This window comes from Canis aureus, chromosome 8, assembly GCF_053574225.1.
Source record: "Canis aureus isolate CA01 chromosome 8, VMU_Caureus_v.1.0, whole genome shotgun sequence".
Lineage (NCBI taxonomy): Eukaryota > Metazoa > Chordata > Mammalia > Carnivora > Canidae > Canis > Canis aureus.
The window spans coordinates 15904161-15919322 of record NC_135618.1 but is presented as its reverse complement, the minus strand read 5'-3'; the positions used below and the strand labels follow the sequence as shown (position 1 = coordinate 15919322).

Genomic DNA, 15162 nt, shown 5'->3' with positions numbered 1-15162 from the left:
ATGATTTATGTGAATACATGAAATAAAAAGCAGTGGTATCCTTCCTTCCCTTCATGTCCCCACCCTGAATATCCAGAAATCTCAAGCAATAAAACCCATGTCCATTATAAGAGACCAAAAAGAGAAATACTCTTTTTTTAATAAGTCAGGATTCCACAATGTCTGTGTTGAGTAATTTATAGAAATATTTCTAAATACTATTCTCTTTTGCCTGTCTAGCCTGCCTGGGGGAAACCTGCAAAAGAATGTCAGAAAGAAAAAAAAAAAAAAAAACATAAACTACAAATAACAGAAATTTGTTCTTTGGAGAAGATTATATACATTATTTTTATCCCCATCCTTGCTGTTGCTTCTTATTCTTCTTTTTTTTTAGAGAGCAAGAGAGCACACAGAAATTGGGGGGAAAGGGAGAGAGAGAGAGAGAGAGAGAGAATCTCATACAGGCTTCACATTCAGCACAGAGCCCGACACAGGGCTCCTATCACAATTGCAAGATCATGACCTGAGCTGAAACCAAGAGTCGATGGCCTAATGGCCATCCAGTTGCCCTGCTGTTGCTTCTTATTAAACTCTAGAACAGGAGGAACACAGTACAGCTGGAAGAAAAAGAGAAAAAGCACCAAGGAGTTAAGTCATGACTCAGTGTGGAAAGTTAAGATGCCACCACACCCTACCCAACCTTCTTCATTGGGATTCATGTGCTTGGCCATATTCTTGTGAAGTCATAATTCAAGTATCAAGATAATCTATTTTTCCTTTTTTTTTTTTTTTTGTAATCATAACATTAGTAAAAGACAATACAGATCTCCATATCAAAAACTTCTCTTTGGGTGTAATATGTGTTCTGTTCTAGGCACCTAGTGCAGGCTAAGAGGTCAGGCAAAGGCAGAAAAAAGTAGGTAAAGTGTTCTTGGCTCCTGTGCAAAGAACATGATGTGAAAAGAACATGATGAGTTGAGAGAAAAGTTAGGAGGAGCAAAGCAGAGGGTGTTTGGGAAGAGGGTCAAGAAAAAAGCTTGGGCAAAAGCCCTAACATAAACAGCCTGATATGTAACAGTAACCACATGGATTTTATCCTGAGACCACCAATGAGTTTTGAATAGAAGACAAGTTTGATCAGATTTGTGCTTCAGCAGAATCACCAGAGTAGAAGGACGCACTCAAGCAATTCACCACCCTGCTTGGAACCACTAGTGGTTCCCTTTCCCTTTAGGATTCAAGCTCTTTTTGCCTTTATGGACATACAGAGCCCTTCCTGACATGGCTCCTATTTGTGTCTAGCCTCATCACTTTCTCTCTTTCCTTCCCCTAAATCTCCCACCTCACATGCTGCTGTGTAATTCATCCATATTGACCTCCTTGTAGTTCTATGAAAAGCTATATTCTATTTTTTTCCCTCCGCCCAGAATATCATTGACACCTCTGGCCTCTTTATCCTCCATATTTCTATTTTGATGTTTTTACTTTCAGGAAGCATTCACCTTCCCCCGAAGTCTGTGCATCCCTCCTGTATGCTCTGAGTACCCCGTTCATATTCCCACCATGGTATTTTAATATAAAGCACCTAGAACAAAACCTAGAATATAGCAGATACTCAAAAACATGTATTGCATATATTCGTATTATAAATTCTAGGTAGAGTTTTTCCCCCAAGCGTATAAATAACTATGTGTGAATTTTGCAAAGAAAGTAAGCAAGAAGAAATTATTTGTACTGCATACATACTAATTTCCACTGTTGAAGAGAGAAGACCTTGGTATCCATTATTTAAAGTTTTGAACATACCTTAGTTGTTTCTCTTAAATTTTTAACAGTCTCAAAATGCTTTTGTATAAATTTGAAGTAAAATTTTGATGTATCAGAATAGAATTTCATTATACAGTGCATTTAATTATGTGATTCAACTGAAAGTTATGTAATCAACTAAAGGTTGTCATTATGAACAGGCTCACAACACCTACCTCAGCAGTTCCTGGAATGTAGAGGCGAGCAGTCTGCAAAGCTGGATTGGTGATAAAATTATTTGTGTAGTATTTTCTTCCATTAGGATCAAATAACAGAATCTCAGGGGGACCACTGATCTGCCATGTGACTAGAAAGGTTGTGTCATTGCCCACACTGTCATCCATGGTCACCGTGTTTTTCAATTGATGGTGAGGTTTAACATTTTCACCTGTACTTTCAAGCTGTTCAAGAAAACACACATATATGTGAAAGTTTCTAGGGTAGGCATAAACATCCATCTTTTCCTTTACTTCTGGACAAATAAAAATAAAATTGGCAAAAAAATAATTTAATTCTGACATGAACTATATTCATATAAATCACTTTTTATAAAAATACCTCACCAAAGTGAAATATTCTATATTATAGGACTACAGAAGATATAAAATATTCTAGTATGGTTAATACAAGTATCACTTCATTATTTTTTATAGAGAAATTTTAACTGTTCTCATACTAATTCTCATCCAAATCAACATTAGCCTCAGATCAGCAATTATAATATCAAACTTAAAAAAAAAATTTTTGTTCGTGAATGTGCTTAAGTGGTTTGATTTATGTTATCTCTCCAGATACTTGTATGTATTTTTTTTTTCAAGTAGGCTCCACTCCCAGCATAGAGTCCAGTGTGAGGCTTGACCTCACAAATCTGAGATCAAGACCTGAGCTGAGATCAAGAGTCAACTCTCAAATGACTGAGTCACTCAGGTGCCCCTACCTTTTTATATATTTTAATAATAAACAAAACACTGAGTTTCAGGGGGCTTGAGTACATTAAAATAATTATTTAGCCATTCACAATAAGCCACGTGCGCATGTGTGTGTGCATACAATACATACAGAATGCAAACAGATGACAGTACAGTGTTAAAAATGCTTTACATATGGTATCTCACTAATCCTATGAAAACCCTCTGAGGTGAGTACTGTTGTTATCCACATTCACGGATGAGAAGACCGTGGCTTAACGAAGTCATTTGTCCAATGTCACATGGCAAGGAGCTGAAACTGGGATAGAGCCCAGGCAGGCTGACACCAGAGCCCCTACATTTATTTAATCACTGTGTATTCAAAACAGACACAAGTCAATAAATAACTTTGAAAATTTTTATTTATTAAATAAACACACTGTGTAACACTCTGTAATATTGCTCAAACTTGGAAAGCATATAAAATTTTTGGTAGATGACAGCAAAAACACTGTGGATTATTTATTCAAATTCGTTTTATAAGCATTTGTGGACTGCTGACTAGTGGGGCACATTATGTGTTGGGCCAGATCTGTTGAAGGGGAATTAGATGTAGTTTCTGTCCATGGTCTAGTGGGGCTAATGACATACAACTGGGGGAGAGGAGGCCAAGTTTGGGAACATGAGGCTAATTTGATTGAGCCATATGATTTTTAAAAACTTTTGTTAAATTTCTAAAAACTTTAAAATGTTTGTTTTTATTTCATATTGTTAAAGAAGAAATCATGTGATAGAAAGATTATTAGGAACAAACAATTGTAATTTAATGATAATGTATGTTCTCATTTATGATTCACCTTTTTTTACTTCTAATGATGGAAATGTGGTTATTGCCTTACTGTGTACATATAATCTTGATGTTAAATATTTCCTAAGAATAATTTAACTGATTTCATTGTTCACAACAAGTCATTAACTTGGCAGTTTCACTTACCATCTGTGAGGAAACAGCAGATGAAATTTTGTCCAGACTCTTAGTTATGTTCAAAATATCTTTAAACTACTTAGAAAAAATTTGGCCCTTTTGAAAATGGCTTGAGTAGAGGAAGCCCTTTTTGAACAAAGTCAATTGCAGTAGTTGAAAGAGTACTTAAAAATTTTTAGAATTTAGTGAAATAGTTGATACTTTTAATATGAAGGGGGAGCTTTGAAGAAGTTTTTTAAGAAGCCAAAAAAAGTAAAATGGATTATGACTGATAGAAAGTTATTATAGAACTCAAACTAAAGACACAGTTTCTTATTTTCCTCCTTGGCGTTGCCTCCACCCCACCCCCACACCTATTTTAGCCACTAGGAAGGAGCAAATTCTGCTTACAGACCTTTAAAGGTAAAGGTGGCAATTACAGGAAATTATTCCTAAGGTGGTGAAGAACAGACATTAGGTAAAAGTGAATCCAGGCTTTGGTGAGACCAAGAAGCTCATTAAAAGCCTTCTGTGCAAGAATTATTACATAGTCAAATAAGGTTAATGAGGCAGTTAGCACAATTCATCTATTTTTCTTGATTCCTTCTCTCTGTACCCCCACCCACCCCAAACCCAACCCCACCCGTTAGTATGATATTGAGGGAATCCTGACCTGAATACATTGTTGAAAAATGTCTCCAGTTCCAGAGGAAATTCTACTGAAAGCATCAATCATGCTGTTGGAGTTTGATTCATCTGGAACAAAGAACTTTAAACCTCCTGGAATACATGATTATGTTAACTATTAAAATGTATAAAATAAAACAAAAAATAACAGGTTAGGTCTTATCCAACAACCTTTCTTGTGTAAGAGGGTTAATTTGGGGGAAGGAGTTATGCTTGACCTGCTTTGCATCCTACCAGCCATGTGATAAGCAGCAGAGATGAGTGGTTTTGTCTGTTTTGTTCACAGCTGTAACGTCAAGGTCTAAACCTTTCTCTGGGGCAGCCCAGGTGGCTCAGCGGTTTAGCACCACCTTCAGCCCAGGGTGTGATCCTGGAGACCTGGGATTGAGTCCCATGTCAGTCTCCCTGCATGGAGCCTGCTTCTGCCCGTGTCTGTGCCTCTCTCTCTCTCTCTCTGTCTCTCATGAATAAATAAATAAAATCTTAAAAAAAAATAAACCTCTCCCTGGCACAGGATAAAAACTCTATGAATATTTATTGAATAGTCTTGTAATTAAGGTAATTCCTAGATAGTCTAGGGTAATTGCTACCTGTCTACATTGCTATATATTTACATTTACATTCATATTCTGAAAACATTGTTTTCAAAGATAATTCCATAAAACCTAACTTTCAGTTTTAAAGTCAGCAATATTCATTTTTATTGACTATAAGGAATATAAGATAAAATTATTCTATGCCTCATATGGAATAAAGAAAGGTATGTGTCTTACAATATGGTATGTGTCTTTATCATATAGTAAACATATTTTTAGCCTTCTGTTATACATGCTCAGACTGATTTAACAAAGAAATTATGAAATTATATTTTCATTCGATGTATATAATTGGCATCTTCTAAGGAAAATGTTTAAAAGTCAGCAAAGTTTTGGAGGCGTCTCTGTGGCTCAGTCAGTAGAGCGGCTGCCTTTGGCTCAAATCATGATCCCAGGTCCTGGGATTGAGCCCCAAGTTGGGCTCCCTGCTTGATGGGCAGCCTGCTTCTCTCTTTCTCTCTCCACCGATTGTGCTCTCTCGCACGCACACTCTCTTATCTCAAATAAATAAAATATTTTTTAAAAAGTCAGCAAAATTTGGGGGCACATTGGTGGCTCAGTTGGTTGTCTTGATTTTGGCTGAGGTCATGATCTTGAAGTTTTGAGATCAAGTCCTGTGTCAGGCTCCACTAGGCATGGAGTCTACTTGGGATTTTCTCTCTCCTTCTCCCTCTGCCCCCTGCCCCACCCCCTCTCTCTTTCTCCCTCTCTGAAAAAATTAAAAATTAAAAGCAAAGTCTGCAAAATTTTGGCATAATTTAATTTTTATGTTGTTTTCCTTAAGATAACTATTTCTATTTTTTTTCACTTAAGCCACACATTCTGTTGACATAATCTGAGCTTCATGTTTGTGCTTTGAATATTCAAGTTTAAGGAAATGCTCTAAAATATAAGTTTTTAGAAATATGTTTACCTGTACGACGTGATAATTCCTCCAGATTTTCAACCACAGATGAGCCCATGGCAATGGAATGAATGGTTGAACCACTGCTGAGTGCGGTGAGTAAGCAATTGTCAATATGCTCATCATCTCCACTGGTCACTAATATCATCACAGAGCCATAGGCTTTTCCATTCAGCTTTTCAACCACCTGAACATATAGTATCAGTCATTTGGAAGGAAATGTAATTCAGATTGTCTTACTGAACAGAAGAATTCACTCATTCCAGAATCCCCACCCATGAGGCATATGCCTCTTTCAGATCCTCTGTGGCTCACTGCCCTCTATGCCCATCTCCATTCTGGCCTCAATTCACTTCATCACAGGACTTGATAGCATCACTCTACATGCCATTGCTGGTTTGCTTGTAGAGAGGTACTCTTCCTGTTTGAATCATCACAATATGACCCTGACTTAGAATAGGGTCCATAATAGAGGATATGGCGGCACATTCTTATGTGTTATCACTGCCTCGGACATCCAGTGAATGACCAATAAGACGCCTTGGCTCTTGGCTCAATCTTGGCTACACATTAGAATTAGACAAGTCCAGAATGATTATATACAGAAGGCAGACATGTTGATTTTGACTGGAAACCCAAGTGTAAAAATGGCTATAGTTGGGACAGTCCCAGAATGAATAGGAACAGTGTTAGAAATCATCTAGATGGCACTAAAGTCCTCCATCCTTGGCTGTTTATTTATTTATTAATTCATTCCTTCAACAAGCATTCATTGAACAATTATTATGTGACAGGTACTTTGCTAGGCACATGGGGTTTAATGGTAAATAAGATATGATTCCTGACCTTAAAACTAATCCATCATTACGGATCAACATCATTATAGTTGAAAGCTGTTATGACCACAGTATAACAGATTGCCCCAAATCAGAAGGAACCTCAGATACAAAATGAAGAAAAGGAAAGTGAGGGTGATTTGAGGGTTGGGTGCCCTACTGTACCTCAAATCCCTTCTTAAGCCCTGAGCAAACGCTGGTTTCTGCTTCTGCTGACACAGTCATAGGCAGGTGTGAAACCAATAGCTTTCGATCATCATCACTGTTAATTTGGTGTAGTTGGGCTCTGATCTCCCCTTTGCTGTTGAAACTGACGATGCCCACAAAGGTATGAATTTCAACAATTTGCATCAAGTAAAATTCTACTGCTTGTTGCAGTCGAAGGAGTCTGTTAGCCTATGTCCCAAAAAGGAAAAAAAAAAAAAGAGAGAAAAAGAAAAAGAATTACATTTGTTTGGTAGACAAAAGTATGACTACGCAACTCAATCAGCAAATATTTCTGCAAATCATTAGCAATGTCAGATTGTAACTTTTTGAGCTGTAAAGAGTGACACAATGCTGGATCCTCATTTCATTAATTGTAAAAAAAATAAGTGCTTTTCAAAGAGGGGGTTTAGAACCGTGCCTCCAAGAAGCTGTTCATATTTACCACTCTCCAAGGATACCTATTCACACTGTTTCTCTCCAACTCAGAATTCAAGTTCTATGAAACCAGTTAAAATTAGATTTGTAGCTGTTTCTTTTAAAATCCAGGCTGGGTAAGAGGAAACACCACAAAAAGACCTGATAGTAGAGAAAAGTAGTAGTTAGGGGTATGTGTACAGGCACTATCCTCTGTTACCATGGTCATCTTAGCCTGGGCACTTCATCTGTAAAGTGAGGATAATAATATTTTTCTTACTTATTTATTTTTTTTTTAAGTTTTTATTTATTTATGATAGTCACAGAGAGGGAGAGATGCAGAGACACAGGCAGAGGGAGAAGCAGGCTCCATGCACCGGGAGCCTGAGGTGGGATTCAATCCCGGGTCTCCAGGATCGCGCCCTGGGCCAAAGGCAGGCGCCAAACCGCTGCGCCACCCAGGGATCCCTTCTTACTTATTTAAATAGAATCACTATGAGTTTCAACTGAGAGACATAAATGACAGTACAGTTATACTCTGAAGCATTAACCAATGATAAATTAGAATTAGTGACCAGGTTTGGACAGGTGATGGTACTGATGTTCACTAGGATCACTTGTTTTGAAGGCTATGGGAGCAGCAAACTGAGCTTCTATGACCACCTCTTCAGCAATGACTGTAGTCTCTATCTCCAACCCAGACAGCTCCCTTAATATCTGGACCTACATTTCACATTGCTTAGGAAACATTACCAATTTAACGTCCCACAGGTATCTCAGACTCAACACACTTTGAATTCATTGCCTCCCTTCCCAAATATTGTTTCTCTTGCAATATTGGGGAGAAAGTTGGTACAGTGGATGAAGCAAGGACTTTGAATCCTGCCTTCACTTATCAAAGTGATAAGAAATCACTTATCTTTTTTAGCTTCAGTTTTCTCATCTGCAAAATGGGTATATAGTCAGCACCCAGTAATTAGCAGCTATTGCTAACATCATGTCATCAAGTCATCATTCTTTTTTAAAATTAGCTAATTAATTTTTTTAAGTTTTAAAATTTTAATTCACCATTCTTAATCATGATCTCCATTCCCAACCAGTTAAGCCAAAAGCGTGGAGCTGTCTTTCATTACCCATCTGTTATAAGCCCCCATATCCTCGAACAGGTCCTACCAACTCAAAGTCTTAAGTTTCTCTCAGATTCATATCATCTCTGCATCTTATCCGCCATTTTCTTAGACACACCCAATATTAGTTGTAGCCATACCAACAGATGTACTCCCCACAGATTTTTCTAATTTTGCCTGTCAGCCACTGCACAAATTCTTCCTTTCCCTGGAATTCTTCCCTTCTTCTCCCTCAACCTAGCAAGTACCTTCTCATCCTTCAAGATTCAACTCCAAGTTCATCCTCTCAATGAAGTCCTCCTCAGTCACTTTTTTTTATGGCACTAGATGCTTCCTCATCAATGTTCCCAAAGCAACTCACACCTCTTTGAAGCCTTGTCACATTATATTGTATTTATTCACATGTGCATGTGTGTGAGCATTTCATATAGACTCATTTATTCATTTGAAAGAGAGAGTTGGGAGGGAGGAGCAGAGGGAAAGACTCTTAAGCAGACTCCTCACTGAGCTTGGACCCTGTCTGGGTCTCCATCTCATGACCCCGAGATCATGACCTGAGCCAAAATCGAGAGTCAGACACTTAACCAACTGAGCCACCCTGCAGGGACCCCAAGTTGTGAGCATTTTGAAGCAGAGACTATGTCCTATCATTTCTGCATCCCGCAAGCCAGCACAGTACAGGCGCCTAATGAACGAATGACCATGACATTTCAAGGACAGTATTGGCAGGAAAAGGGAAGGAAATTTGCTTTGCTATGAGTGTGTTACTTTAGGCATATTTCTCTTCCACATCCCTTAGAGCTTCTCTCAAATCCAACTATCACTTTCACTCTGTCTATTCTTCTTCAATAGAGGCAGCTAGCCAATATAAATCATCTGGAGACCATATTTTAGAAGATCATGCCCTAGTTAGCTGCAGGTAGGCAAGATTACAAAATTATTTAGATGTTGAATGTATGAGTGGTGCTTCTAACGTTTCAGAGACAAGCCAAAAAAGACAAATTTTCTACAACTAGTGATCCAGAGAATACAAGAGGATAAACTCTTCCTTAGGACAAGTACTATAATAAAATAATAACTACCACTTAGGAACCAAAAGCTTCATATTCATTTTCTCATTTAGTCCCCTTTGACAACTTTATGAAGTAGATGATGGTATGATGGTAAATGTTTTTTTAAACTGGCTTTCTGGCAGAAAGAGAGAGAGAGACCTTGATTTCATAATTTCTGTGGGGTACATACTCCCACCATGGCTAATTTCAAGTTGTCAATTTGACATCACTGAAAGCAGAGTTGGGTAAGAAATATGTAGTAGTAGACCCAGACAGATACAGTAGGCCAGAAATCATCTTAAAAGCATAGATCGGAGATCAGCAGTCATTTTCAGAAAAGGGCCAGAAAGTCAAGTATTTTAGTCAAGTATTTTAGGCATATGTTCTCTGTTGCAATTACTCAACTCTGTTGTTTTAGCACTAAAGTGGCCATAGATACAATAAATGAGCATTGCTGTGTTCCAATACAGCTTTATTGATGGACACTGAAATTTGAATTTCATATAATTTTCACATGTCATGAAATATTATCATTCTCTTGATTTTTTTTTCTACTCCATTTAAAAAGTAATCTATTTTTGCTTGTGGGCTATGCAAAAATAGGTGGTGAGCCAAATTGGCTCATGAACTATTGTTTACGGATTCTGCTCATAGATAATGATTAAAAAAAAAAAAAAGTAGGAAAATAATCAGAAAGTGATGAGTTTTTAGCATTTATTATGTTTGTTTTAATATACTGTATTTAATTCTAAATCTACATAGTTTAATTTTTAATAATGGCTATATTTAACTACTGGCTTGCAAATTTTCTAAAAATTTAACAATCGACTCTAATGAGCTAGTATAAGCTGCTTCTGTCACAACACTAAAAGTAGGTATTATAATCCCTATTTTACAAATGAGAAAACAGTTTGGGAAGGTTATTTTGCTCCTGATTATATAACAGTAAATAAGAAGCCAGGTTTTAAAGCACATATGCTTGGTTCCAGAGACTAAGACTTTAACCACTAACTGAGAGTTCTGGGGTTTTCAGGAGTGGATTTCTGGAAGGCTGCAAGCTTCTTGAATGACTGAAGTATGGTTTTCTATCCATTGTGACATGGAAAATACACACACAATGGATAATCACACTCTCTTGCAAACCCAATGTCTCTTACCTCAGCAAGCTTACCAGTGAGTGAAATATAGCCAGACAAGAGATTCTCTTACACATCAGAGTTTTGGGAAAGGGTCTTGGTTGGAAAAAAAGTTGCAATTAGTAGCAAAAAATCAGGGTTAGGGATTATCTGTGGGTTTCATTTATCTGCCTTATCTCAATTTCTGGCCTACATCCTAAGTTTGTTCCTCTTGTCCCCAAGAAAAGACAAAATACGTAACAGTTCCAAACCTTGGCCTCTCCTTCTTTGCCCTTACCTGCTAGAAAATGAAAAGAATCGAAAACTGATAGAAAAAAATGAATGGTTTACAGCCACTTTGGTGCAAAATATTACCTCTGCCATCTTACTGGACACATCCAGGACTAAACAGACCACTTTGTCACCAGGCTGAATAAGAGAGAACACGGGAGGCGGTGGAAGTTGAGTCCCATTCATGGGAAAGCTATGATTAAAGTCAGCAGAGTCTGTGATTACATCCCATGCACTTCTGAGGCTGCACATTTGGTTCTGTAGGTTTGGAGCTTCTTGGTTGTGCGTACGTGCATTACAGAATTCAACCACCTAGAAAAAGAACAATGCCTATCAGAGAATAAAGACACTCCTCCCATATTAGACATACTTCTTCTCAAGCAGCTAAAGGTAAAAGGAAAGGTGAGTTGAAACATGAGATAACAGAAGTGCTATAGCAGCCCTTTATTACTTCAAGAATGATATTGAGTTTACAAATATACCTTCGCACCCTTTGCTTGAAACACTGGCAACCTTGTGGTATTTGTGATCCGTCTATTATAGTCTATTTGCACTTGGATAACAGAGAGCAGACCATGTATATATATCTTAGTCTTAAGAAAACAAAACAATGTTCCACTTTTTTTCAAATGATAGTGTGTTAAAGAAAACACTCTAGAAAATGTTATCTCGGTCAACCTACTCCTTCGAATTATATATAATGACCCAGCTGCACCTTTATTTATTGATCAGTCAACATAAATTGATCTAGTTCAAATATTGATCTCTGTAAGAATAGGATAATGAACAAAAAAGCAACTTAAATCTACTTCCTGATCTTTCTCCCCTTTTGGAAATAGAGATATAATTCATTTAATAATGAATTAAACATATGTCACCCCTTTTTAAGGTATGGTTTGCATCGCAAAGTAATAGGTTACCACCTATTCCCAGTGCTTATATTCCTACAGAGTAGATACTTCCTGCTAACAGAGCCATGGGAGCTTAGAGCTAGAAGAAACCTGATAGACTTCCCAGTCCCATCTCTAATTTCATAGAAGGGGAAGCTAAAGCTTCAGAAGGCTGATAATTGCTTAAGGACATGAGTTTCCCAGTAGCATGGGGAGATGGGAATGTAACCCGTTTTTGTTGTTATTTATTTATTTTTTTAACTCTTTTCTCTCCTGACTATGGTTAGAGAATTGTGAAACTTTTTTGACTGGATGTTAGTGATTAGGTCTTTCAAAGGATCACAGACAATGTGGATGAAATACATGAAATTAAGTTGGCCTTAAGTATTAAAGCTATAAATTAAAAACAATGTATCAGACAAGAAGTATGAAAAATCACTTTAAAGTTGCAGAATGACTCGTAGCCTTGACTAAACCAGATTGAAGAAAAAAAATTGTTTAAAGAAAAGAATATGTCAATCTAAGGAACATTGGTCATCTATGGAAGCAAAACTTCACAGAGGCATGCGCCCATGCCCCAGCACTGTGGAGGGGAGATTTGACACACACACGTGAGTTTCAGGTCTTTGTGAAGATGGGTGGACAGGTCAGGTCATGAAGGCTGATACCAGTAAACCTCTGTATCACCAGTCTCCTTCCTTTCTGATTCTATTCCTTCAAAGCAGGCTTCTGGTGAGAATTTGGCTGCTTCATGCTTCTTCCTTCAGACAGAAAATGAACTAGCTGGAGAATGTTAAGTATTGGATCTTCATGACAGAATACTCTTTTAAAATAACAATTTTTAAAAATGGTGTTCTAGATCCATACACTAGTCTCTTGCTAATGCAAAATACTGACAAGGTTAAGCTTCTGAAACTACAAAGGGTTAGTTGACTTCTTTTGGTAACGTCTGGTTTTTCTTTTAATTTCTGTGCTCTGTGCAAAACAAGGGAAAGAGAATTAGGAAACACAATTAAAATAAGAGTGGTTTGCTACTTCTTACTTTTTTTTTTTTTTGGAGGTGCTGGGAAATGGTTTGCTACTTCAAATGAAAGACATATAATCATGTATTTTATCACTCTTACTAACTCAATACACTTTTCCTCAATACCTTCAGATGAGCAGTTTATTTTGAAGTCTACAGAGCTTCCTTGTTAAATTACCTTCCCTAGAAAGCAAATAATCACTTTTCTAAAGGAATCTTTTTTTTTTTTTTTTTTTTTTTTTTTTTTTTTGGTGATCATCTTTGGGGCCTTGGTGTTTTTTATCTGTGAAATAAAAACTAGATAAACTGTAAAGCCCCCAAGCTCTAAAACATAGTGAGTGCTAATTGTCTTTTTGTTTAAATACTTCAAACATTATCAGTCCACCTTGGGAAGAGATGGCATGTTGTAGGAAGTTGTCAATCCAAGGCAGTTGTCTTTATACTTACAGAAGATAAACTTTGCATGAACATTATCGATGCTGTTGCATTTTGGGTGCTATTATATATAAACATACATCCTTCTTTGAAAAGTTTACTAATAATACAGTTTTCTTGGGGGCAAGGACCTTTTTCACATACAAAAATGCCTGCGATATCAGATGAACACCTAAAAATAGAAAGAGAAATTGGGTCTATTTTAGAAATACTTATGTTTTTTCTTCATTGGCTCATATAATAATTTGTTACAGGGCTTGTAGCTTGCTAGATACACACAAAACATTTAAAAAACTACCCTCTTAAGAAAGCTCATTAATTTGGAAATGCAGTCCACTTTATATTAAAGCATTTGATCTGGATGAGGAATTCTGTATTACCAAAAGTTTTACCAACTAAACAGGGTAAAAGAAAAAGATACTAGGAAATCAACATGATTTTTTGGAGTCCCAAGGAGGAACATGATTGATAGTATCTTGCATCACAGTGTCTTTGAGCTCATTGCCATTGGACATCAGAGCAGAAGAAAGTGAACATGTAATAATGATATTTAAAAGGATTCTTTCCTAAATAAGCAATCTCAGACACTCCAATAGAAGTGAAGAACAATACAACCTTTAGAAGAGAAATATTTTCCAATTGATAATTGGTCATTATCTACCAAAATTATAGATGAGGGCACATTTTGACCCAGTAATCCCTGGAAGCTATTCTATAGATATATGGATCTGCCTGCATACTGAGAAATTACATATATGTAGCATTATGACTATAATATTATTGGTAATAACAAAAAATTGAGGACAACCCACTTGTCCAACAATAGGAGACCAGTTGAAAGCAAGTGAGATGGTACATCCACACAGTGGAACACTAAACAATTATTTTTAAGAAAAAAAAGAAAATATATATTCATATTTATTTAGATTTACTTGAGGAAATACTAAAAAATAAACAAGAAACTAATAAAAAATGGTTACCTAGAGGGGATGAGAGGGAAATGGGTGAAGACAAGGGTGGGAACAAGATATCTTAGAGTTAACTTTTTATATTGTTTTCATATATTTTTTTAAAGATTTTATTTATTTATTCATGAGAGACACAGAGAGAGAGGCAGAGACAGAGACAGAGGGAGAAGCAGGCTCTATGACAGAGCCCGATGCGGGACTCAATCCCGGGAACATGGGATCATGCCCTGAGCTGTGAAGGCAGATGCTCAATGGCTGACCCACCCAGGCATCCCTGTTTTCATATTTGAACCACATAAACATTTATCAACTTTTAAAAAATGAAATAAAATTGTAAAATGAAAGTATTTCTTCCTTGCAAGTTAGGTTTTAGCTGCCATTAGCTGCTTTATGTCAGAGTCAAAAGAAAAAAAAATTTTAAACAGAAAAAGTACCAACCTTGTTACTTTAACTTGATTTTGTCCATTTATATAGAAAGGTTTCTCATCGTTATATTCATCAAACAAACCCCAACGGAGATGGGCCCATTCATGGACAAATACTCTACCTGTGGAAGAGAGATTTTTTGTTTTGAGTTCCTGAAATCTCAGCAGTGGGCTTTGCTAACCAGTGAAGATGTAATATCACTTGACTATATATACTCACTACATAGGGTTGAAGTGTAATCCTCCCACTTTTCTCTTCCTGACCTATTCCCATCTCCTGCTTTACCCCCACCATCATATAAGAGGCAGTCTGAAAATACATTTAGTCCTGTAAATGCAAACTAGTGATTGATTTACTTGGCGCACGCCCTATTTGAAACTAGTGATGAGTCCCACATTGTCTCATTTCTCCAGTGAAGCTGTGTAGCATGTTTCTATGTAGCTTCTTACAGGCCTACCATTTCTAGATTTGGGGAAAGAGAAAGAAGTATATCTAAGTAGAGTGGACTGAATGCTTATGTCCCCCCCAGATTT

At 37.0% G+C, this 15162-nt stretch overlaps 2 protein-coding genes across 5 annotated transcripts in view; one reads left to right on the top strand and one right to left on the bottom strand.

The window, feature by feature from the left end:
* The window catches only part of ODF2L (outer dense fiber of sperm tails 2 like), a 179576-nt gene that overhangs the window by 103721 nt on the left and 60693 nt on the right, over positions 1 to 15162 (top strand). Inside the window, exon 4 of one of the 2 annotated variants that reach the window (XM_077905302.1) lies at positions 11151 to 11288. The exons of the other annotated variant lie outside the window; for it this stretch is intronic. The gene's annotated coding sequence lies outside the window, so the exon portion shown is untranslated. The remainder of the gene's footprint in view (positions 1 to 11150; positions 11289 to 15162) is intronic. 2 annotated transcript variants of the gene reach the window in all.
* The window catches only part of CLCA2 (chloride channel accessory 2), a 39514-nt gene that overhangs the window by 16727 nt on the left and 7625 nt on the right, over positions 1 to 15162 (bottom strand). For all 3 annotated transcript variants that reach the window (XM_077905297.1, XM_077905295.1, XM_077905296.1), the window contains exons 4-10: positions 14642 to 14750; positions 13248 to 13407; positions 10971 to 11198; positions 6846 to 7076; positions 5854 to 6031; positions 4331 to 4437; positions 1962 to 2186 (exon numbers count right to left, since the gene is read on the bottom strand). In XM_077905297.1, coding sequence (XP_077761423.1) covers positions 1962 to 2186; positions 4331 to 4437; positions 5854 to 6031; positions 6846 to 7076; positions 10971 to 11198; positions 13248 to 13407; positions 14642 to 14750 — 1238 coding nt within the window. The remainder of the gene's footprint in view (positions 1 to 1961; positions 2187 to 4330; positions 4438 to 5853; positions 6032 to 6845; positions 7077 to 10970; positions 11199 to 13247; positions 13408 to 14641; positions 14751 to 15162) is intronic.